Source organism: Mya arenaria, chromosome 4 (genome assembly GCF_026914265.1).
Source record: "Mya arenaria isolate MELC-2E11 chromosome 4, ASM2691426v1".
In the NCBI taxonomy this organism is placed as follows: domain Eukaryota; kingdom Metazoa; phylum Mollusca; class Bivalvia; order Myida; family Myidae; genus Mya; species Mya arenaria.
In genome coordinates, this window is record NC_069125.1 from 36,038,271 (window position 1) to 36,065,512 (window position 27,242).

At 33.8% G+C, this 27,242-nt stretch overlaps 1 protein-coding gene across 2 annotated transcripts; it reads right to left on the bottom strand.

Annotated features, from left to right (window-relative positions):
- Positions 1-6,585: 6,585 nt before the first annotated feature.
- Positions 6,586-27,180, bottom strand: LOC128232272 (lactosylceramide 1,3-N-acetyl-beta-D-glucosaminyltransferase-like). Of its 2 annotated transcripts, none has more exons than XM_052945743.1 (2): positions 26,993-27,180; positions 6,586-9,905 (listed from the first exon to the last, which is right to left on the bottom strand). In XM_052945743.1, the coding sequence occupies exon 2, from the start codon at positions 9,815-9,817 to the stop codon at positions 8,585-8,587; it is 1,233 nt and encodes a 410-aa protein (XP_052801703.1). In that variant the 5' UTR covers positions 9,818-9,905; positions 26,993-27,180; the 3' UTR covers positions 6,586-8,584. The 2 variants fall into 2 exon arrangements, with proteins under 2 accessions (XP_052801703.1, XP_052801702.1); XM_052945742.1 differs by lacking the exon at positions 6,586-9,905 and adding an exon at positions 15,515-19,050 and having other exon boundaries at positions 26,993-27,177.
- Between the last annotated feature and the right edge of the window lie 62 nt (positions 27,181-27,242).

The following is a 27,242-nucleotide window of genomic DNA, read 5'->3' on the forward strand; positions in this document are numbered from 1 at the left end:
TATATTCTTTTCATTAAATTACATATTTTAAATTGAAAACAGTTACAATGTGATATTATAGACTCTTGGGAAAAACATTGAGTACCACCTTTGGCAACATGCACTGAGGTCACACATTAGGCTATAAAGCTACACTCTCACAGATTGACCATTTTAACATTTTTTTTTTATTTTTTTTTTGTCTCGGAAAGTGCAACATTTTGCGTAAAATTTCTGCAAACCAATAATATAAGATTGCTGACAAAAAATCAGATCGTAGATTATCATATTTCCGTTCGAAAATTAATGTTTTATGGCTTAAACCGTTACTAACGGTTTAAGATAAATGATGTTTTGTCAGCAGTCTTATATAACTGGTTTCTATGGATTTTCGAAAAAATTGGCTCGTTCCAAGACGAAAAATAAAAAAAGTTGTCAAAACGTTCAATCTGTGCGAGTGCAGCTTTAAAAGTGTTCACTGTACAGAAACTTAACAAAGAGAAATATAGAGAAATTAACCCTTGACCTTACTACAACAACTTTTGTAAGCAAACCTAATTCATAACAAAAAAAAATGAAGTTTTAACTTCAATAACCTTGACATTGAAGAAGTTAATAAGTGTATGCTAATATGAGACACATAATGAAATGGTAACATCCTATACTGTTGTACTTTCGAGTTTTTCACTTATTCTAGTAGCACAGTTCGCCATACGGCTGTAACATCAACGTTTGAACGACCTTTAGCACGTTGTTGTGGTATCAAACCTAAGCTTTTTAAACAAAACTAAAGCTTTACACTAATTATATTTTTTATTTGAAGAAACATTCAATGTACAATTCTGTCGCAAATATTTTTTTCTTCATTTTTTTGTGTTGTTATGTCGCAAATATTTGACACAAGCTAAACATAAATACTTTTTAATGACTTAAATGTTAGTTTAAACGTTATATATTTTACAACGATTGTAAAGAAAAATATGATAATTGATACTAAGTCACTCTCGTTGGCACGATGTTGCCTGAGAGTGTGGTCTTGTGTTGTGGGGGGAACCGGAGTACCTGGAGAAAACCAATTTGTTTGGCTTGGTGACTACTTACAAAACTCACATGCGCCCACGCCGGGAATCGAACCCAGGTCACCTTAGTGCGAAGCGAGTGCGCTAACTACAGCGCTAACCGGACAAGTAAAAATTGTTAGTGGTGGCGAGCATCAACTTGGCAATTATGTTTTTTTTTATGAATCAACATGGGGTAAAGGAAAATAGAAATACCCTTTATTTCAAATGTGTACCTGTAAATAGTATTTTGCTGTTGTTTTTTATGTTTGGTACTTATGGCTTGAATAAATGAAAATGTAAATGAAAAAAAAACAACAACAAAAAACATGGGGTGAAAAATGTTCACAGAGGGTCATCTTAAAACATCTGTGTACTCATTTTGAAGTCCGGCTTATAGTTTCTGAAGATTAATAATGCCTGTTATGTGTTTCCGGTCCGGATGGAAAAATCGACACGAGGGCACCTGCGTTGCCAGGCAAGTCTCGTTACGTGGCAACGCAGGTGCCCTCGGGTCGGATTCTTCTATCCTGACGGGGAACATATGAAAGATATTATTAGCCTGTAACAACAGTTTTGGTAAATGTTTTCCATATTCTTTTTCATCTCTTAACCCTGTTTCAAATTTATCAAAATAATGTGAGTCATCCGACATCCCGAAATTAAAATTTGCAATTAAAATGCCAGATGAATTAATCAATCTAACACCAGATTGAGACTCTATTCAAAAATATACTGAAAATTTTGAAACTGGAAAAAAACATTTCAGGAGTTGGTACAACAATTTATCATCTATCTAACACGTGTTTATTGGCATTCAGTGTTAATTAAGATTTGGCAGAGGTAAACTATTTTGTCAAGGTAAACCCATTGTGTGCCTCTCCGTTTAAAATATAAACCAATCAAAACGCTATATTGCCTGTGTATTTAAGTACTGGAATTAAACAACATTGGACTGCGCGTCAAACCGAAAGACGTTCAAATATGGTACCAGTACCTTCTATGACTGGCGCTCGGCATTTAAATGGTAGCACTTGGAAAATGGTATACTCCGTACTGGTCAATCAAGTAATGGTATATCCCGTATAACCAAGAGGGCTCTTCGGAAAGAGCCAGGGTATCGCACCCGGTTTTCTTGTATCTCACTCCGTTTTTCAAGTCTTCCAAGTCTAGGTTTAACTTCGAATTTCTGTCACTTCTATCTCATGTCACTTATGGCATTTAAACACAATTTAAGACGTGATGGCGGCGTTAAGCCATAATGCAACAAATGTGCGCGGGCACACCTTGATGAACTTAAATATTTAACAAACAGTTGACTGGTCTAAAACTAGGTTAAAATCAAGGTTATGCAGCTACGCGGATTTTTAAGGCTAAAGTTAAATAAAGGGAGAGGTTGAGAAATACAATTGGTACGGGTACGAGTAAAAGTGGGCTTTTTGTGCACTACGTCATTAGTGTATGTATACATTGTTCACGTTTTTATGACACGTACGATAACACGAGGAAAGTGATTTATATGATAACAGCGAGTCCACAGGTACGTATTTACACATAAAATTCGCAAATGACTTATAAACTCAGCAACTGTTACATGAACTTGCAGCTAGACGTCTTCTATCGCAACCTCACTATTATATATCAACTAAGTACAGACTAGTAAACTATCGACTTTTTGGTAAAGCTAGGAATCCCGTTACGTAATTGATTTTCCCTCTCTGTAGTGATGACGACTCCCTCTGAGTTTCCGAAATGTGGTTCAATTCCAAACATTCTTAATTCGACTCAATGTCATCTATTTTTCAATGAATGCCTCTCGAATCATTCCCCCAAGATTGTCCAAGTTCTCTCACACTATAGTGTCTGTTTCGTTTTGCTTTAAAACGAGAGTTAGAAATTCGTTTGGATAAGATGTTAGGCTATAATGAGCCACTGATGCCGCATAAACTAAGGAAGAGATCATTGCAGACAAAAATCAAAACGCTTAAAGCGTTGAATGGCTTTCGGCCTGCAACGTTTTGTGAGTATAGTCATGTAATTGTAAAACATAATTTTTAACATAAACATCTAAAGATATATGTTCGCACAAACTCTCCTTCGCGAAAACTTTTAGAGTTTTATGTTTATTGTCAATGAGATCATGAAGTATAAGCCACTTGAAATGTTGAATACGCCAAATAGTTACTTATAAGGTATGGAGTAATTCTCAATATCAAATAAAACTTTATCTGGAGCTTCGGTTTCATAAACAATGCACTGCTACAGATAAAGCATGAAGGAAGTAAATTTTTCTCTACACTTAGGCGTATTTAATTTACTACCATGGTATGCCAGCTAAACCAAATGCATCTCAACAAAATGCATTGGACATATTTATTAGGTTTATGTATAAGGCTTCTTTTTACAACGCCAAACACTTCTGGATCGAATCATCCACATACTATTTATTCCCTGTATGTTTGATGTACATGTATCTTAAAAATGCTCTCAACATATGTAAGTCGTGGACAAAATGAACAGATTTATATCAGTTTTTAATATGTTTTTGCGTTATGCTACATGCTCAAGATATTGGAATAAATGAGAACTGAGAAATATTCACATACTTGAACGCTTTACGCGCTTTGATTTGAATAGGAAAAGTGTATTATATTATTTCAGTATAAATGGTAAAAAGGTTAGTATGTACATAACTTAGAGAATGGTTTTATGCGACACATATTTTACAAACACAAGTAAAAACTAACAATCTCAATAAAAAATGTCAAGTGAAAGCCGATTTATGCAATTTAAAACATAGAAAATATACTAATGAATGAACTACAATGTCCAGAAAACTGATTGTAGTATAAAATGAAGTATTACAATTTCATTTAAAACATTATGACTTGATATTTTACGCCTAACTAGCATATAATTGGATAATAATACGATCCATATATTTCCGGGTTTTAACGACTTCACAGAGTTTATTTCCGGGGCATAAACCTGTCCGAATGCGATGACCCATATTCTATTCTTAACTACAATGTACATGTAGATATAATCGGTACTAGGCCGAAGCAAAATCTAAACACAGGTATATAATACATGTATTTATTTGATTCAGTACGCGTTCATTTTTAAACTCTGCGGATTCTGCATTTTGTATTGCGTTATGCAACTCGCCGATATTAAAATAACTGTTTTTGTACAATTCCAAATGCGTTAAATTACGCAAAACAAGCTAATTCGAACTATATAAACCGCATAACATAGAATGAAAACTCATTTATAGCAATCTAATAAATATGCAGAACGCAGTCCATAGCTATTAGAGCAGGTATATCAGATGTAAATGCAAATGTAGATTAGGCCGGTGACCATCGTAGTTCTATCCGGTGGGGTGGATACGCCCGTGTGCGCATTAATTCGCCGAAAGTTAAAAAATGTTGTGTCGATTCCCGAGATATATTAATGCGCTTAAAGCGTTGAATGGCTGCAACGTTTTGTGAGTATAGTCATGTAAATGTTAAACATATTTATAAACATAAACATCTAAATATAGTATATGCTCGCTCATAATTTCCTTCGCAAAAACTTCAAGAGAGAGAGTTTAATGTTGATTCTCAATGAGATCATGAAGTAAATAAGTCACTTGAAATGTGGAATACGCCATATTGTTACTTATAAGGTATGGAGTAATACTCAATATCATATAAAACCTTATCTGGAGCTTTTGTTTCATATACAATGCACTGCCACGGATAAAGCATTAAGGAATTTTAGTAACCCTTTTCTACACTTCAAACTTGACTTGAGTCGTATTTAATTTATTAACAGGGTATGCATGCTTAACCAAATGCATCCCAACAAAATGTATTGGACATATTGATTAGGCTTATGCTTAAGACTTCTTTCTACAACGCCAAATACCTCAGGGTCGAATCACCCACATACTATTTCTTCCCTGTATGCTTATGTACATGTATCTTAATAATGCCCTAAACATATGTCACTCGTGGACACAATGAAGAGTTGTGTTTTTAAATATGCATATGCATTTTGCTACATGACTGAACTTACTGAGACAAACTAAGAACTATTCACATACTTTCCGTGTCATTCGGCATTACATGACTATGACAAAAATTGTAGCCGGTCGATAGCCTGTCAATGCTTTACGCGTATTGATTTGAATTGTAAAAGTGTATAATATTCATTTAGTAAATGGTTAAAAGGTTGTTCGTATGTACTTACACAAGATAATAGTTTTTATGCAGCACACATTTTACAAGCACAATTAAAATCTAATAATCTCAATAAAATAATGTCAAGTAATAGCCGATTTAAGCAATTTAAAACATAAAGATTATACTTATGAAAAAACTGATTTTAGGATAAAATGAAGTATTATAATTTCATTTAAAACATTATGGTTCGATATCTTACGCCTAATTAGCATTTAATTGCATCATAATACAATCCATATTTTTCCGTCTTTTAAAGACTTCTCAGAGTTTATTACCGGGGAATAAACCTGTACGAATGCGATGACCCACATTCTATTCTTAACTACAATGTACATGTAGATATTATCGGTCCTCGGCCGAAACAAAATCTAAACACAGGTATACAATACATGTATTTATTTGATTCAGTACGCGTTCATTTTGCAACTATTTGCGGATTCTGCTTATCTTTATTGCGATCTGTAATTCGCCGATATCGAAATATATATCAATTGCGTTATATTACGCAAAACGCATCTTTTTCAAACTATATTAACCGCATAACATAGACTGAAGACTCCTTACAGGGCTATTTATAGCAAGCTAATAAATATGCAGATCGCAGTCCGTAGCAATTAGAGCAGATAGCTTACTAGGTATTTTCGATGTAAATGTTTTTGTAAATTAGGTCGGTGGGGTTGATACGCCCGTGCGCGCATTAATTCGCTAAAAGTTAAAAATGTTATGTCGATCTGCCGATGCAATTTCCGAGATACGGTTATAAAAGTCTACAGGCCTAGCGGCATACAGCCTAATGAAATAGTATATCGTTGTATGCAGTGTTAAATTCAAGAGAAACACGAACAGACTGAAGCAGATCAGGGACTTATTTTCACTTTATTATGCATGAACAAGTCATTATACAAATAATACAAGGAAAAGGTGTTCTAAATATGGATAACTTTGAAATACAGTTCTAATATTTCGAGCAGTTTATAATATTTTTATCACTTAGAGTTCTATTGTATTGTATTTTCTTTGAAATTTATGTTCAAACCCGGTAGAAATCGGATCCATATCAAATTTTGAGCCAAACATTTAGTGATTATGATAGATGTCGCCAACGTTATTCGAGCTATTATATTGCAGATTTCGGGTCTAACGGTGACGAAAGTAAAATCCAAACCACAACCAACAAGTCATAAGGTAGCCCATTTATCTATGTATTTGCCATGTAAATGGTTCAAATGAAGATACATATTTAACCATAATAGAAAAAAGAAAACCCACAATAAGTGTTTTATATATACCACTGAGGGTCATATGACATTATAAGGAGAGTATGTATGGTATGTAATAGATATCGCCAACGTTATTCGAGCTATTATCTTGCAGATTCGGGTCTAACGGCGACATAAGTGGAAAAAAAACAACAACCACAACCAACAAGTCATAAGGTAGCCCATTTATATATGTATTTGCCATGTAAATGGATCAAATAAAGTTACATATTTAACCATAGTAGAAACAACAAAACCCACAGTAAGTGTTTTATATTTCCTTACTGAAATAAATCTATCTATCTATATATACCACTGAGGGTCATATGATGTTATAATGACAGGTCAGTCAACCCCTAAAGGTGTATATGGAGGGAGGCGTTAGCCGAGATCAACATAGATTCGGGGGCTGACTGGCTGACTGGCTTTTCCTTATAATGCAATATGGCCGGGAGTGGTATGTTATATTTCTTATATTATACCGAACATTTCATAATACCAATCATTATTTATTCAATGCATATCATGAAAAGAACAAAGCTGGTCTGCTGGTAAAGGAGCACAAGTCAACGCATACTTTAAAAGTAATAATAAAAGAAAATAATACTCCAATGAAAAACATATTTTAACCCTGATGAACGAAGGCGAAAACGGTTTGAAAAATACGAATAAATAACAAAAACCTGATTAAAGAAATACCTACACATGTTGCTTCAGTTGATAGCAAGTACGCAATACAGAGGTATGGGCGAAAACTTCAATTTTTCTAACGGGTGTATATTGTTAATATGCAAAAAATGTTGTTTTTTTATGAAAATTAAACGTTCGCGTTAATTGGTAAGACTTAAACGTTTAATTTCCATAAATACATCCAAATTAAAAAACACTATACGAAACTCATGATATGTATTAATCGAAACATGAACAAATATATGTTTTGTAACACACTACGCATAATTTAAATATGGCACGTTAATTAAGATATAACAAATGACAAGTAACAATGATTAATGAGAGATAACAATTGAAGCCTCTTTTTATGAATAGCAATAAATGTGTAAATGGGTGTTAATGTAAGCTATCTTGAATACCATTAGCTGACATACGGTATAGTAAATGTTGAATGGGGAATGTTAAAATAAATAGTGTCTACATGTATGTACAGAGCTCTACGCAAAATAATGAAAACGAAAACACTGAAAGGTAAAGCAAACGGGTATATAAATATATAATAAGAATGTTCAAACTATTGCAAATATGACATGAAATTGATGATCGTGTATTCATATTCTTTTTACATTAACAATAAAACACTTAACTAGTAAATTCAATCAATAAACTTATTTTAGAAAGCCTATACATTTACTGCCAACTTTTAAATACACAAATTAATGCCAATTTAGAAAAAAAATCTGAAATTAAATAGAAAAAATTATGATATTAAAAAAGTCATCTTTAAAGTACCCAGTGAACATAAAATCTTGTCAATTCATGGTGGTCCTGTTTAGTTTTGCTATCTGTTTGTATGGCATTGGCATTGGGCTTTCCGTGCAGATGACTACGACCAGGGGGGGGGGGATCACGCACAACCGCTACCACAGGTGAAGCGAGAACATGGTTCTGCAAAGTTCCGGAGAACTCCGATACTGTCAACGTTTATTTTGACCAGGAAAGGGAGGTTGTCAGCTTTGACACGTTTTTATTCAGATTTCAAGCAAAAAACTAAACTAAAGCATATGAATATTTTATCTCTAAAACAAGAGTATCGCAGGAAGAGATAAGCTCCTTCTGTTCCCCTTCATTAAAAAGCCACTTAAAACGTGAAGTTATACGTGTTAGTTCAAAAGAAATAAATAACCATTAGCGTCCTAACCCCTAAACACCGTTATGTTGGCCCGGACAGTCAGACGGACTGATGGATGGACTAACAAAGCACCGACTATATGCTCTCCTTTTGGGTAGAATTCTTTTTAAATGATGGCATTAAACGGTTACCCAACAAACCCATATCCAAGAGTTATGTTCTGAATATGTATATGATTTTTCTATAATATCATTATTCAGAATTCCCCGTCGTATTATAATTGATAGTCGAAGTGACAGCTTCTTTTATTTTCTCTAATTTCTCTTTTTCGTACTGTTTAGTCATTTCCGACCATATTTCCACTGAAACTTGCATTTTTCGAGACCCAGTAACAAGGTAATCACATTTATGCTGGTTATTCATTGTTTCGTTTCTATAACACTTTAAAGCATTGTTGCTGTCCAGCATGTGGTCCTTTTGCTCCAAACCGTTGTATTCAATACCTGGTACATGCTTTGGCGCAAGGCCGTACAAATACACGTCATCCACCCAGAAAAATGGCGTCACCGATGCGGATTTGAATATTGCCGGTATCACGTCATTAGAAAAGAGGACTAGAAACCCGCTGCAATACTCTGGATAAAATTTATGTCCCTTAAAATGGTTTTCATTCACATACCACTTGCTTTTTTTTTCCCGGATGATAAGCATAGTTCCTGGGAAAATATGATTGCATAGGATTTGTTTCGTTTTGTTTGTATATTTTGGAAGAACTTTAGTAAATAGTCTATACATATCAACAACGATATCATCGTCAACTTTCAGGATATATTTCGCGTTCCGGCACCGCTCGGAAACCCAGCGGTATCCTAGAACACCTTTATGTGTAAGGTTCCTGTAAGCATCGACGAAATCTCCTTGCAAAAGGTCTTGATGTTCTTTGAATTCCCTTTCCAACTCTATCTGTACCTTTGTGTTATGGACTGTACCAAGAAGGAACAATGTTCTAACCTTTCCTAGGGATTTATAATAGGTATCATTCGCCCAAGTTCGTCTCATTGCACTGCGCAATTCAAAATGGTCTGGAGCGGTATGAACAATGATTAACACGGACAAATCAGGCACAGATGAACATAAGGCTGGATTCTCAATCAGATACGATCCGTTTATAGTCACAGGATATTGGACATCCGATGATGCGTTGATTTTGGCGATCAGATCCGGGTTGGGTGCTATGGCCCTCATGTCGTCGGGGGATGGTGTGAAGGCCCTCATGGTTGCCCAAATGTCGTCAGCAAGGCTAGATGGTCGCCTAGTCGTCCGATTAACCGTGAAATGCCTAATGCGAACCTGGTCGACGTATTGCAACATCATAGCGATGGCAATAATGGCCAGGAGTATGACAACGGCGATGATTTTCTTAGATGTGCGAATCACCGACATTACTCGTCGTGAAATATTTGTAATCAAAGCCACCGCAGCCATGGTTCTGCATTTAAGTTTTGTACCAAACACTCTTTAATTGCTTGAATTGCAGCCAAGAATATCTTCCGACGTTTCATGATGCCAAAGTCTGAAATTATCAAAACGCACAAGTTTGAAAACTGGAAGTGTATCCGGCTCTCACACACAAAAACTCGCTCAAATAATAACGGAAATATTAACACTCAAGTTTTAAATTAGAACGGAATCCGGTTCGCACACAAGGAACTACAAACATACAAGCTGAAATAATGAATGAAACATGACTGCTGTATACAGCGACTGAGCTGTCAACATCTGTCAAGCCCTTACAGATAATGAGAACCTGTCTGATTGGTTGACAACTTACTTATTTCTTTATATATCGAACTATGGCCATATCGATGACGGATGGCTATTTCGAAAAAAAAGAGAATATTTACAGTTTGTTAAACATATTTATGATATTTGCAATTTCTTTAGCATTTCATACATGTTTAATATAGAAATGAGTTTGAAAAAAGGTCATTTATGCTGATTTGATATTAAAAATTAAGAAATTGTGCACATAAAAGTTCTGTGATTTTAATAATGCTATGCTTTTTTTCAAACGAAATCTAGGCAAACATAATGAAGTAATAAAAATCACAGTCGATATTGGTGACTTTTGCATTTTAATATTTAAATGATCATTTTACTTTGGTTTTGAATTGTGTTATATTTTCTTATTAGGAATTTATAGATTGTTTATATTCTTTTCATTAAATTACATATTTTAAATTGAAAACAGTTACAATGTGATATTATAGACTCTTGGGAAAAACATTGAGTACCACCTTTGGCAACATGCACTGAGGTCACACATAAGGCTATAAAGCTACACTCTCACAGATTGACCATTTTAACATTTATTTATATTTTTTTTTGTCTTGGAAAGTGCAACTTTTTGCATAAAATTTCTGCAAACCAATGATATAAGATTGCTGACAAAAAATCAGATCGTAGATTTTCATATTTCCGTTCGAAAATTAATGTTTTATGGCTTAAACCGTTACTAACGGTTTAAGATAAATGATGTTTTGTCAGCAGTCTTATATAACTGGTTTCTATGGATTTTCGCAAAAATTCCCTCGTTCCAAGACGAAAAATAAAAAAGTTGTCAAAACGTTCAATCTGTGCGAGTGCAGCTTTAAAAGTGTTCACTGTACAGAAACTTAACAAAGAGAAATATAGAGAAATTAACCCTTGACCTTACTACAACAACTTTTGTAAGCAAACATAATTCATAACAAAAAAAAAATGAAGTTTTAACTTCAATAACCTTGACATTGAAGAAGTTAATAAGTGTATGCTAATATGAGACACATAATGAAATGGTAACATCCTATACTGTTGTACTTTCGAGTTTTTCACTTATTCTAGTAGCACAGTTCGCCATACGGCTCTAACATCAACGTTTGGACGACCTTTAGCACGTTGTTGTGGTATCAAACCTAAGCTTTTTAAACAAAACTAAAGCTTTACACTAATTATATTTTTTATTTGAAGAAACATACAATGTACAATTCTGTCGCAAATATTTTTTTCTTCATTTTTTTGTGTTGTTATGTCGCAAATATTTGACACAAGCTAAACATAAATACTTTTTAAAGACGTAAATGTTAGTTTAAACGTTATATATTTTACAACGATTGTAAAGAAAAATATGATAATTGATACTAAGTCACTCTCGTTGGCACGATGTTGCCTGAGAGTGTGGTCTTGTGTTGTGGGGGGAACCGGAGTACCTGGAGAAAACCAATTTGTTTGGCTTTGTGACTACTTACAAAACTCACATGCGCCCACGCCGGGAATCGAACCCAGGTCACCTTAGTGCGAAGCGAGTGCGGTAACTACAGCGCTAACCGGACAAGTAAAAATTGTTAGTGGTGGCGAGCATCAACTTGGCAATTATGGTTTTTTTTTTTATAAATCAACATGGGGTAAAGGAAAATAGAAATACCCTTTATTTCAAATGTGTACCTGTAAATAGTATTTTGCTGTTGTTTTTTATGTTTGGTACTTATGGCTTGAATAAATGAAAATGTAAATGAAAAAAAACAACAACAAAAAACATGGGGTGAAAAATGTTCACAGAGGGTCATCTTAAAACATCTGTGTACTCATTTTGAAGTCCGCCTTATAGTTTCTGAAGATTAATAAAGCCTGTTATGTGTTTCCGGTCCGGATGGAAAAATCGACACGAGGGCACCTGCGTTGCCAGGCAAGTCTCGTTACGTGGCAACGCAGGTGCCCTCGGGTCGGATTCTTCTATCCTGACGGGGAACATGTGAAAGATATTATTAGCCTGTAACAACAGTTTTGGTAAATGTTTTCCATATTCTTTTTCATCTCTTAACCCTGTTTCAAATTTATCAAAATAATGTGAGTCATCCGACATCCCGAAATTAAAATTTGCAATTAAAATGCCAGATGAATTAATCAATCTAACACCAGATTGAGACTCTATTCATGCCGAAAGGGTAAACGCCAAACGCACCGACTTCGAACAATTTAACTGGTTTTCAGTTTACACTTTTTGTGATGCCCATTAAAAGCATTTTGTAATCTGTGCACTTTTATCACAAACACATCAGCAAAAACTTTCGAAATATGGACCTAAAACTGTCAATATCAACTGTGCAAATCGTGTGTACATTACATAAGGTGATCCGTTCATGTTTATACGTCGAAATGAACTATGACAAACATTCCGAATTCTGGTAGTTTTTGAACGTCCAATGAAACAATTATTATTATTATTATTATTATTATTATTATTATTATTATTATTATTATTGTTAAAATAATTGCAGCAGCAGCAGTAACAGCAGCAGCAGCAGCAGTAGTAGTAGTAGCAGTAGTACGGCAGCAGCAGCAGTAGTAGTAGTAGTAGAAGTAGCAGTAGCAGCAGCAGCAGCAGTAGTAGTAGTAGTAGTAGTAGTAGTAGTAGTAGTAGTAGTAGTAGTAGTAGTAGTAGTAGTAGTAGTAGTAGTAGTAGTACAATTATTAGAAGTAGTAGTAGTCGTAGTGATCGTAGTAGTAGTAGTAGTAGTAGTAGTAGTAGTAGTAGTAGTAGTAGTAGTAGTAGTAGTAGTAGTAGTATAAATACATAAGTGTAAATAAAAGTTCCCCCCAAATTGATAAATCGATGAACATATTTAATAACACTTCGTTTTATAAAGCTGTCAACTTTAATGTGTATCTGCATAAAATGAACTCGTGACAAACATGCTTTAACCTTTTATTCTTGAAAGTCGTTACCGTACACAAAACAGTGTAAGAAGTGACTTTTGTTTGTAATTAATTGCTTTAATAAAATCCCCTTTCGGCATGAATAGAGTCAATACTTCCATTCTGAAACTTTATCCACGCATTCATCATCCCATGATTTTAAGAATGCACAGCTTGATATCGACATTCATTGTTTTAGACGTAAACAAGCACATTAATTATATCATAGTTTTTTTCATTTATTTTTCACACAGAGTATATATCATTACACAGTTTTAAGTTCTCAACTTATACAGAATTTCTATGCATTTTGTTGATACACATACATACAAAAACAATAATGTTCACGCATACACACATACACATTCAAACACAGGGCTTTTTCTATAGTACCCACGGGTCCGACTATCGGACCCATTCCCGATGCAAAATACAAGATATTTCCCCAATCTTTAGAAAAAAATCTGAATCAAAAGTAAAATAAAAAATAAAAAATTATGAAAGTCTTTTTACCTGAGCTGATACATTCAACATCCTCATAAATTATGTGATGTAAAGTTTATGAGATATTTGAATTCAGAAATCATTGATTTTCATCACATTCAGAGATTATTATGAAATATTATCGGTCATGATTTATTGGAATTGATATTTACACCCCAGGGATTGATATTTCAGCCCTTTTGGGTTTTATGAAAGGAAAAATAAACTAATATTTAATAATTTCCTCATTCGCAAAAGACTGAAAGCGTGTTTTTAACTGTAAAATCTCCCAATTTCGGCATATAGCAACGCAAATTTCCCCAAAATATCCAGGGTCTTTTTCCAAAAATGGGCAGAAAAAGCCCTGGAACACCCAGCTCAAAAAACAAATACACACATCACATCGCAAACACCTTGTTTATACGGTCGATGTCCCCTATACTAGCTAGTGTATTCAAGAAGAGGAGCTCAAATATATTTATGTATATATATTATTTAAGTCCTACCAGGGACGTAGCTAGGCCTAAAAACTTGTAGGCCCGATGCTTCTATGTGAGTTTGGGGACTTTTATATGTGCATTGCACTCATTTAATTATATTTGAACCTATTACAATGAAGTCAAGCAATACATCCTGCATGTTGTTTAAATAAACACTAAACTTTGGTTGAAAATTAACGACAAACTTTGGAGTTGTTCTAAGTGTTCGAGTAGCTATTAGTTTTATTGCATTTTTTGATTATTTAAATTTTGTAATTTTTCACAAAAGTTGTAGGCCCAGGCCTACAAGGCCTTAATGTAGCTACGCCACTGCCTACGATTGTTTTTATATGGCTTATGGTGTCTTGTATTATCAAGTTATGTTGTAAGTTTAAGCATTTCCATTTCTTATTGTGGGTTTCAAATTTATCGTTGTACAAAGCTATTTGTTCTTCTATTTTAAATCTTAAATCTGCACTCTCACAGATTGAACGTTTTGAAAACTTTTTCATTTTTTTGTCTTGGAACGAGCCAATTTTTAGCCTGTCAATGCTTTACGCGTATTGATTTGAATTGTAAAAGTGTATAATATTCATTTAGTAAATGGTTAAAAGGTTGTTCGTATGTGCTCACACAAGATAATAGTTTTTATGCGGCACACATTTTACAAGCACAATTAAAATCTAATAATCTCAATATAAAAATGTCAAGTAATAGCCGATTTAAGCAATTTAAAACAAATAGATTATACTTATGAAAAAACTGATTTTAGGATAAAATGATGTATTATAATTTCATTTAAAACATTATGGTTTGATATCTTACGCCTAATTAGCATTTAATTGCATCATAATACAATCCATATTTTTCCGTCTTTTAAAGACTTTTCAGAGTTTATTTCCGGGGAATAAACCTGTACGAATGCGATGACCCACATTCTATTCTTACCTACAATGTACATGTAGATATTATCGGTCCTCGGCCGAAACAAAATCTAAACACAGGTATACAATACATGTATTTATTTGATTCAGTACGCGTTCATTTTGCAACTATTTGCGGATTCTGCTTATCTTTATTGCGATCTGTAATTCGCCGATATCGAAATATATATCAATTGCGTTATATTACGCAAAACGCATCTTTTTCAAACTATATTAACCGCATAACATAGACTGAAGACTCCTTACAGGGCTATTTATAGCAAGCTAATTAATATGCAGATCGCAGTCCGTAGCAATTAGAGCAGATAGCTTACTAGGTATTTTCGATGTAAATGTTTTTGTAAATTATGTCGGTGGGGTTGATACGCCCGTGCGCGCATTAATTCGCTAAAAGTTAAAAATGTTATGTCGATCTGCCGATGCAATTTCCGAGATACGGTTATAAAAGTCTACAGGCCTAGCGGCATACAGCCTAATGAAATAGTATATCGTTGTTTGCAGTGTTAAATTCAAGAGAAACACGAACAGACTGAAGCAGATCAGGGACTTATTTTCACTTTATTATGCATGAACAAGTCATTATACAAATAATACAAGGAAAAGGTGTTCTAAATATGGATAACTTTGAAATACAGTTCTAATATTTCGAGCAGTTTATAATATTTTTATCACTTAGAGTTCTATTGTATTGTATTTCCTTTGAAATTTATGTTCAAACCCGGTAGAAATCGGATCCATATCAAATTTTGAGCCAAACATTTAGTGATTATAATAGATATCGCCAACGTTATTCGAGCTATTATCTTGCAGATTCGGGTCTAACGGCGACATAAGTGGAAAAAAACAACAACCACAACCAACAAGTCATAAGGTAGCCCATTTATCTATGTATTTGCCATGTAAATGGATCAAATAAAGTTACATATTGAACCATAGTAGAAACAACAAAACCCACAGTAAGTGTTTTATATTTCCTTAATGAAATAAATCTATCTATCTATATATACCACTGTGGGTCATATGATGTTATAAGGACAGGTCAGTCAACCCCTAAAGGTGTATATGGAGGGAGGCGTTAGCCGAGATCAACATAGGTTCGGGGGCTGACTGGCTGACTGGCTTTTCCTTATAATGCAATATGGCCGGGAGTGGTGTGTTATATTTCTTATATTATACCGAACATTTCATAATACCAATCATTATTTATTCAATGCATATCATGAAAAGAACAAAGCTGGTCTGCTGGTAAAGGAGCACAAGTCAACATATACTTTAAAAGTAATAATAAAAGAAAATAATACTCCAATGAAAAACATATTTTAACCCTGATGAACGAAGGCGAAAACGGTTTGAAAAATACGAATAAATAACAAAAACCTGATTAAAGAAATACCTACACATGTTGCTTCAGTTGATAACAAGTACGCAATACAGAGGTATGGGCGAATACTTCAATTTTTCTAACGGGTGTATATTGTTAATATGCAAAAAATGTTGTGGTTGTTTTTTATGAAAATTAAACGTTCGCGTTAATTGGTAAGACTTAAACGTTTAATTTCCATAAATACATCCAAATTAAAAAACACTATACGAAACTCATGATATGTATTAATCGAAACATGAACAAATACATGTTTTGTAACACACTACGCATAATTTAAATATGGCACGTTAATTAAGATATAACAAATGACAAGTAACAATGATTAATGAGAGATAACAATTGAAGCCTCTTTTTATGAATAGCAATAAATGTGTAAATGGGTGTTAATGTAAGCTATCTTGAATACCATTAGCTGACATACGGTATAGTAAATGTTGAATGGGGAATGTTAAAATAAATAGTGTCTACATGTATGTACAGAGCTCTACGCAAAATAATGAAAACGAAAACACTGAAAGGTAAAGCAAACGGGTATATATATATATAATAAGAATGTTCAAACTATTGCAAATATGACATGAAATTGATGATCGTGTATTCATATTCTTTTTACATTAACAATAAAACACTAAACTAGTAAATTCAATCAATAAACTTATTTTAGAAAGCCTATACATTTACTGCCAACTTTAAAATACACAAATTAATGCCAATTTAGAAAAAAAAATCTGAAATTAAATAAAAAATTTTTATGATATTAAAAAAGTCATCTTTAAAGTACCCAGTGAACATATAATCTTGTCAATTCATGGTGGTCCTGTTTAGTTTTGCTATCTGTTTGTATGGCATTGGCATTGGGCTTTCCGTGCAGATGACTACGACCGGGGGGGGGGGGATCACGCACAACCGCTACCACAGGTGAAGCGAGAACATGGTTCTGCAACGTTCCGGAGAACTCCGATACTGTCAACGTTTATTTTGACCAGGAAAGGGAGGTTGTCAGCTTTGACACGTTTTTATTCAGATTTCAAGCAAAAAACTAAACTAAAGCATATGAATATTTTATCTCTAAAACAAGAGTATCGCAGGAAGATATAAGCTCCTTCTGTTCCCCTTCATTAAAAAGCCACTTAAAACGTGAAGTTTTACGTGTTAGTTCAAAAGAAATAAATAACCATTAGCCTCCTAACCCCTAAACACCGTTATGTTGGCCCGGACAGTCAGACGGACTGATGGATGGACTAACAAAGCACCGACTATATGCTCTCCTTTTGGGTAGAATTCTTTTTAAATGATGGCATTAAACGGTTACCCAACAAACCCATATCCAAGAGTTATGTTCTGAATATGTATATGATTTTTCTATAATATCATTATTCAGAATTCCCCGTCGTATTATAATTGATAGTCGTAGTGACAGCTTCTTTTATTTTCTCTAATTTCTCTTTTTCGTACTGTTTAGTCATTTCCGACCATATTTCCACTGAAACTTGCATTTTTCGAGAACCAGTAACAAGGTAATCACATTTATGCTGGTTATTCATTGTTTCGTTTCTATAACACTTTAAAGCTTTGTTGCTGTCCAGCATGTGGTCCTTTTGCTCCAAACCGTTGTATTCAATACCTGGTACATGCTTTGGCGCAAGGCCGTACAAATACACGTCATCCACCCAGAAAAATGGCGTCACCGATGCGGATTTGAATATTGCCGGTATCACGTCATTAGAAAAGAGGACTAGAAACCCGCTGCAATACTCTGGATAAAATTTATGTCCCTTAAAATGGTTTTCATTCACATACCACTTGCTTTTCTTTTCCCGGATGATAAGCATAGTTCCTGGGAAAATATGATTGCATAGGATTTGTTTCGTTTTGTTTGTATATTTTGGAAGAACTTTAGTAAATAGTCTATACATATCAACGACGATATCATCGTCAACTTTCAGGATATATTTCGCGTTCCGGCACCGCTCGGAAACCCAGCGGTATCCTAGAACACCTTTATGTGTAAGGTTCCTGTAAGCATCGACGAAATCTCCTTGCAAAAGGTCTTGATGTTCTTTAAATTCCCTTTCCAGCTCTGTCTGTACCTTTGTGTTATGGACTGTACCAAGAAGGAACAATGTTCTAACCTTTCCTAGGGATTTATAATAGGTATCATTCGCCCAAGTTCGTCTCATTGCACTGCGCAATTCAAAATGGTCTGGAGCGGTATGAACAATGATTAACACGGACAAATCAGGCACAGATGAACATAAGGCTGGATTCTCAATCAGATACGATCCGTTTATAGTCACAGGATATTGGACATCCGATGATGCGTTGATTTTGGCGATCAGATCCGGGTTGGGTGCTATGGCCCTCATGTCGTCGGGGGATGGTGTGAAGGCCCTCATGGTTGCCCAAATGTCGTCAGCAAGGCTAGATGGTCGCCTAGTCGTTCGATTAACCGTGAAATGCCTAATGTGAACCTGGTCGACGTATTGCAACATCATAGCGATAGCAATAATGGCCAGGAGTATGACAACGGCGATGATTTTCTTAGATGTGCGAATCACCGACATTACTCGTCGTGAAATATTTGTAATCAATGCCACCGCAGCCATGGTTCTGCATTTAAATTTTGTATCAAACACTCTTTAATTGCTTGAATTGCAGACAAGAATATCTTCCGACGTTTCATGATGCCAAAGTCTGAAAATATCAAAACGCACAAGTTTGAAAACTGGAAGTGTATCCGGCTCTCACACACAAGAACTCGCTCAAATAATAACGGAAATATCAACACTCAAGTTTTAAATTAGAACGGAATCCGGTTCGCACACAAGGAACTACAAACATACAAGCTGAAATAATGAATGAAACATGACTGCTGTATACAGCGACTGAGCTGTCAACATCTGTCAAGCCCTTACAGATAATGAGAACCTGTCTGATTGGTTGACAACTTACTTATTTCTTTATATATCGAACTATGGCCATATCGATGACGGATGGCTATTTCGAAAAAAAAGAGAGAATATTTACAGTTTGTTAAACATATTTATGATATTTGCCATTTCTTTAGCATTTCATACATGTTTAATATAGAACTGAGTTTGAAAAAAGGTCATTTATGCTGATTTGATATTAAAAATTAAGAAATTGTGCACATAAAAGTTCTGTGATTTTAATAATGCTATGCTTTTTCACAAACGAAATCTAGGCAAACATAATGAAGTAATAAAAATCACAGTCGATATTGGTGACTTTTGCATTTTAATATTTAAATGATCATTTTACTTTGGTTTTGAATTGTGTTATATTTTCTTATTAGGAAGTTATAGATTGTTTATATTCTTTTCATTAAATTACATATTTTAAATTGAAAACAGTTACAATGTGATATTATAGACTCTTGGGAAAAACATTGAGTACCACCTTTGGCAACATGCACTGAGGTCACACATAAGGCTATAAAGCTACACTCTCACAGATTGACCATTTTTACATTTATTTTTTATTTTTTTGTCTTGGAAAGTGCAACTTTTTGCGTAAAATTTCTGCAAACCAATGATATAAGATTGCTGACAAAAAATCAGATCGTAGATTTTCATATTTCCGTTCGAAAATTAATGTTTTATGGCTTAAACCGTTACTAACGATTTAAGATAAATGATGTTTTGTCAGCAGTCTTATATAACTGGTTTCTATGGATTTTCGAAAAAATGGCTCGTTCCAAGACGAAACATAAAAAAGTTGTCAAAACGTTCAATCTGTGCGAGTGCAGCTTTAAAAGTGTTCACTGTACAGAAACTTAACAAAGAGAAATATAGAGAAATTAACCCTTGACCTTTCTACAACAACTTTTGTAAGCAAACATAATTCATAACAAAAAAAAAATGAAGTTTTAACTTCAATAACCTTGACATTGAAGAAGTTAATAAGTGTATGCTAATATGAGACACATAATGAAATGGTAACATACTATACTGTTGTACTTTCGAGTTTTTCACTTATTCTAGTAGCACAGTTCGCCATACGGCTGTAACATCAACGTTTGAACGACCTTTAGCACGTTGTTGTTGTATCAAACCTAAGCTTTTTAAACAAAACTAAAGCTTTACACTAATTATATTTTTTATTTGAAGGAACATTCAATGTACAATTCTGTCGCAAATATTTTTTTCTTCATTTTTTTGTGTTGTTATGTCGCAAATATTTGACAACTAAACATAAATACTTTTTAAAGACGTAAATGTTAGTTTAAACGTTATATATTTTACAACGATTGTAAAGAAAAAATATGATAATTGATACTAAGTCACTCTCGTTGGCACGATGTTGCCTGAGAGTGTGGTCTTGTGTTGTGGAGGGAACCGGAGTACCTGGAGAAAACCAATTTGTTTGGCTTGGTGACTACTTACAAAACTCACATGCGCCCACGCCGGGAATCGAACCCAGGTCACCTTAGTGCGAAGCGAGTGCGCTAACTACAGCGCTGACCGGACAAGTAAAAATTGTTAGTGGTGGCGAGCATCAACTTAGCAATTATGTTTTGTTTTATGAATCAACATGGGGTAAAGGAAAATAGAAATACCCTTTATTTCAAATGTGTACCTGTAAATAGTATTTTGCTGTTGTTTTTTATGTTTGGTACTTATGGCTTGAATAAATGAAAATGTAAATGAAAAAAAAACAACAACAAAAAACATGGGGTGAAAAATGTTGACAGAGGGTCATCTTAAAACATCTGTGTACTCATTTTGAAGTCCGGCTTATAGTTTCTGAAGATTAATAAAGCCTGTTATGTGTTTCCGGTCCGGATGGAAAAATCGACACGAGGGCACCTGCGTTGCCAGGCAAGTCTCGTTACGTGGCAACGCAGGTGCCCTCGGATCGGATTCTTCTATCCTGACGGGGAACATATGAAAGATATTATTAGCCTGTAACAACAGTTTTGGTAAATGTTTTCCATATTCTTTTTCATCTCTTAACCCTGTTTCAAATTTATCAAAATAATGTGAGTCATCCGACATCCCGAAATTAAAATTTGCAATTAAAATGCCAGATGAATTAATCAATCTAACACCAGATTGAGACTCTATTCATGCCGAAAGGGTAAACGCCAAACGCACCGACTTCGAACAATTTAACTGGTTTTCAGTTTACACTTTTTTGTGATGCCCATTAAAAGCATTTTGTAATCTGTGCACTTTTATCACAAACACTAAGCAAAAACTTTCGAAATATGGACCTAAAACTGTCAATATCAACTGTGCAAATCGTGTGTACATTACATAAGGTGATCCGTCCATGTTTATACGTCGAAATGAACTATGACAAACATTCCGAATTCTGGTAGTTTTTGAACGTCCAAAAACAATTATTATTATTATTAATATTATTATTATTATTAATATTATTATTATTATTATTATTATTATTATTATTATTATTATTATTATTACTATTATTATTATTATTATTATTATTGTTAAAATAATTGCAGCAGCAGCAGTAACAGCAGCAGCAGCAGCAGTAGTAGTAGTAGCAGTAGTACGGCAGCAGCAGCAGTAGTAGTAGTAGTAGAAGTAGCAGCAGCAGCAGCAGTAGTAGTAGTAGAAGTAGCAGCAGCAGCAGCAGTAGTAGTAGTAGTAGTAGTAGTAGTAGTAGTAGTAGTAGTAGTAGTAGTAGTAGTAGTAGTAGTAGTAGTAGTAGTAGTAGTAGTAGTAGTAGTAGTAGTAGTAGTACAATTATTAGAAGTAGTAGTAGTCGTATTGGTCGTAGTGGTCGTAGTAGTAGTAGTAGTAGTAGTAGTAGTAGTAGTAGTAGTAGTAGTAGTAGTAGTAGTAGTAGTAGTAGTAGTAGTAGTAGTAGTATAAATACATAAGTGTAAATAAAAGTTCCCCCCAAATTGATAAATAGATGAACATATTTAATAACACTTCGTTTTATAAAGCTGTCGACTTTAATGTGTATCTGCATAAAATGAACTCGTGACAAACATGCTTTAACCTTTTATTCTTGAAAGTCGTTACCGTACACAAAACAGTGTAAGAAGTGAAACATGGCTTTTGTTTGTAATTAATTGCTTTAATAAAATCCCCTTTCGGCATGAATAGAGTCAATACTTCCATTCTGAAACTTTATCCACGCATTCATCATCCCATGATTTTAAGAATGCACAGCTTGATATCGACGTTCGTTGTTTTAGACGTAAAGAAGCACATTAATTATATCATAGTTTTTTCTCGTTTATTTTTCACACAGAGTATATATCATTACACAGTTTTAAGTTCTCAAATTATACAGCATTTCTATGCATTTTGTTGATACACATACATACAAAAACAATAATATTCACGCATACACACATACACATTCAAACACAGGGCTTTTTCTATAGTACCCACGGGTCCGACTATCGGACCCATTCCCGATGCAAAATACAAGATATTTCCCCAATCTTTAGAAAAAAATCTGAATCAAAAGTAAAATAAAGAATAAAAAATTATGAAAGTCTTTTTACCTGAGCTGGTACATTCAACATCCTCATAAATTATGTGATGTAAAGTTTATGAGATATTTGAATTCAGAAATCATTGATTTTCATCACATTCAGAGATTATTATGAAATATTATCGGTCATGATTTATTGGAATTGATATTTACACCGCAGGGATTGATATTTCAGCCGTTTTGAGTTTTATAAAAGGGAAAATAAACTAATATTTAATAATTTCCTCATTCGCAAAAGACTGAAAGCGTGTTTTTAACTGTAAAATCTCCCAATTTCGGCATATAGCGACGCAAATTTTTCCAAAATATCCAGGGTCTTTTTCCAAAAATGGGCAGAAAAAGCCCTGGAACACCCAGCTCAAAAAACAAACACACACATCACATCGCAAACACCGTGTTTATACGGTCGATGTCCCCTATACTAGCTAGTGTAATCAAGAAGAGGAGCTCAAATATATTTATGTATATATATTATTTAAGTCCTACCAGGGACGTAGCTAGGCCTAAAAACTTGTAGGCCCGATGCTTCTATGTGAGTTTGGGGACTTTTATACGTGCATTGCACTCATTTAATTATATTTGAACCTATTACAATGAAGTCAAGCAATACATCCTGCATGTTGTTTAAATAAACACTAAACTTTGGTTGAAAATTAACGACAAACTTTGGAGTTGTTTTAAGTGTAAAGCTATTAGTTTTATTGCATTTTTTGATTATTTAAATTTTGTCATTTTTCAAAACAGTTGTAGGCCCAGGCCTACAAGGCCTTAATGTAGCTACGCCACTGCCTACGATTGTTTTTATATGGCTTATTGTGTCTTGTATTATCAAGTTATGTTGTAAGTTTAAGCATTTCCATTTCTTATTGTGGATTTCAAATTTATCATTGTACAACGCTATTTTTTCTTATATTTTAAATCTTAAATCTGCACTCTCACAGATTGAACTTTTTCATTTTTTTGTCTTGGAACGAGCCATTTTTTGGCGAAAATCCATGGCAATCAGTTAAATAAGGCTGCTGACAAAAACTTAGATCGCAGATTTTTACATTTAAGGTAAAAAAATATGTTTTATGCATTTTTCTTTAACCGTTAGTAACGGTTTAAGCCACAAAACATTAATTTTCGAACGGAAATATGAAAATCAACGATCTGATTTTTTGTCAGCAAATTTATATCATTGGTTTTGAGATATTTACGCAACAATTGGCTGTTTCCAAGACAAAAAATAAAAAAAAAAGTTGTAAAAATGGTAAATCTGTGAGAGTGAAGCTATATATATATATATGTTAAGAAAATGAATGAAGGTATATTTAAAGCTGCACTCTCATCGATTGACCGTTTTGACCACTTATTATTTTATTTTTTTGTCTAGAATGAACCAATTTTTGCGTTAATGTCTGGAAACCAGTGATATGAGACTGCTGATAAAAGATCATATCGCAAGTTAGAAATTGATGGTTTATCGCTAAAAATGAGTTAAATTAAAAATGCACTCTTACTCCCAATTAAGACTTTTAATACAATTGCTTTGATATACCAAAAAGGATTAATAAGTGTCAAAAAAAATGAATCTTATGAAAGAAATCGAGTTTAGTTTGATTGAAAGGTGCAGAAAACATGGTATTTTACCTTATGAGACTATAGGAGATCGCCGTTAAACTTTTTGCACTCACCAATTATTTATTATTTTTGCGGTTTCAGCTAATAAAAACACGGTTATAATCTTGTTATCAGTAATTAATATTATATATAAATGCATTTTTTAGTAAGTAGTCAAAGATGTATCACTCAAAAATTATGTTTGTTTTACACGTGCATGTATTGATTTTGAATAAAAGTACAACTTTAAAATGTCAGATGGATTAATCAATCTAACACCAGGTTGAGAATTTATTCATGGCGATAGGGTAAACGCCAAATGCACCGAAATCGAACAATTTAAAAGGTTTTCAGGTGTACACTTTTTGTGATGCGCATTAAAAGCATTTTGTTATCTATTCTCATTTATCACAAACACTAAGGCCTACAAAAAATACATTTGGTACGGGTAACGCGAACCTTCCTACGGAATAGGCGCCGACCCTACGGTTTTTATAGTCAATTTGAAAAAAAAAAAATATATATATATATATGTTTTTTTTAATTGCTTTTCAATATACAGTTTAAAGCCTTAAATGCTTAAACAGAGGATAACTTTAACACCATTCTTCAATGATGAAAATTACATTCTTATAAAAAGCCTGATATAAAAAAAGCCTACCCACCCTACCTATTTTTGAAAAGGATGTTACCCTAACAATTATTTTTTTTAGGCCTAAGCAAAAAAACATCAATATGCGAACCTTATACTGTCAATATCAGCTATGCAAATCATGTGTGCATTACCTAAGGTGATCTGTCAATGTTTCATGTCAAGATGAACTCATGAAAAACATGTTTTTCACCTTAAATACTTGAAAGTCGTACACGGACTCAAAAGTGTATGAAGTGAAACATGGTCTTTTGTTTGTATTCTTTTCATAATATACCAGTAAATATTCCCGTCATTAAAATTGCACTCTCATAGATTTACCGTTTTGACAACGTTTTAATGTTTTGTCTTGTAGTGAGCCATTTTTGCGTAAATATCGGCAAACCAGTGATTTAAGACTGCTGACAAAAGATCAGATTGCAGATTTTAATTTTTGCGTTCGAAAATTAATGCTTTATGGCTATAAGCGTTACTAACGGTTTTACAAAAATGCATTTAAAGCTGCACTCTCACAGATTGAACGATTTGACACCTTTTTTTATTTTTTGTCTTGGAACTAGCCAATTTTTGCGAAAATCTATGGAAACCAATTATATAAGACTGCTGACAAAAACATAGATCGCAGATTTTTATATTTAAGTTCAAAAATTGATGTTTTATGCAGTTTTCTTAAACAGTTAGTAACGGTTTAAGCCATAAAGCACTAATTTTCGAACGGAAATATGAAAACAAATTGTCAGCTATCTAAATTGATTGGTTTTCAGATATTTACGCACAAATTGGCTCTTTTCAAGAAAAAAAAGTTGTCAAAATGGTATATCTGTGAGAGTGCGGCTTAAACTTCAATTTGGTTTCCATTCATTTTCGAATAAATTGGCTCGCTCTAAGACGAAAATAAAAAAAGTTTTCAAAACGGTTAATCTGTGAGAGTGCAGCTTTAAACTTTACCTGAGCAAGCTACATTTCTTGTGCAGAATGCACAGCTTGTGAAACGATGATTTTATCTTTCCACATCGAGTTTCAAAGGCTGACAGTCTATGATTGAAAGTTTTTTTAACGTAAACAAGCACATTAATTATATCATAATTGATGGCATTATTGTGTTGTGTACACCACAAAGCTTTTAGTGATAATGATACTTTCTCAAGAACACGAAATATAGGAAGTTTGGAGCATAATTCAGATAAAAAAGAAGAAATTGAACAAATGAACACCGTCGAACTAATCAACTTCGTAAGAATAAGACTGACTTGAAGAAACAAAAAAATAAGCTGTTAGATTTCATTATGTTGCCCTTTAACAGGTATAACGGCTGGACAGTCATTTGAGAGTTTCATACTATTTTTCAACCATGTTTTACAACGAACTTCAACAGTAGCGTCGGTGATACAATTAAGACGACACATTGTAATGGTTAAGGGTTGTGAGTATATACAGGTTCTTACAAAAATAAATGTTTTGATGCGATGCATCAGCCATTCACTTTGTTTAAATACATACTAACAGCCTTTAACGTTTCTGAGTTGTTTACATACTATTGTGTGGACTACCATCTAACTGGACCACTCAATAGTTATGTGAAACACTATAAAAAAAACAAGCTCAGTAGCCAAAATTCATTGAAGCCAAATGAGTTAAACACAGTTATGTTTAAATTAGGTTTTAAGACGCTAAAATGTTTATATCTACCGCTTCACCTGATTTAAATTAATAACGGTTGACTGCTGATTTTACTTAACTAAATTAATTGGCAAATTTGAGGTCAACTGCCTCTTCACTGGACAAAATATATGTTGAACACTAAATCTTAAAAAAACATGTCCATTAAGAATGAAATGAAACAAAAAACAATATGTAAAGTAACATGATAAAATATCTTACCATTATCGATAATGATTTGGTCTCCTTATATTGCGCCATGATGTTATCCATTTCGAAATTATTGTAACAAACACACAGAAACACAAATACATGCAATTCGTACACTCATCCGAACGTTAAACGGTACACTTCGTTTTATGGTATGTTTATCATGTGCCCAAAGCGTGAAATAAAACGTTCACCGCGCATTAACCGTACACAACGTCTTCTCCGTCATCTGACGCAAAAAGCTACTTACTGCATGACTACT

What these genes read in the sequence shown, in the direction of transcription:
- LOC128232272 (XM_052945743.1), bottom strand. Translation starts at nt 9,817, where the DNA reads ATGGCTGCGGTGGCTTTGATTACAAATATTTCACGACGAGTAATGTCG.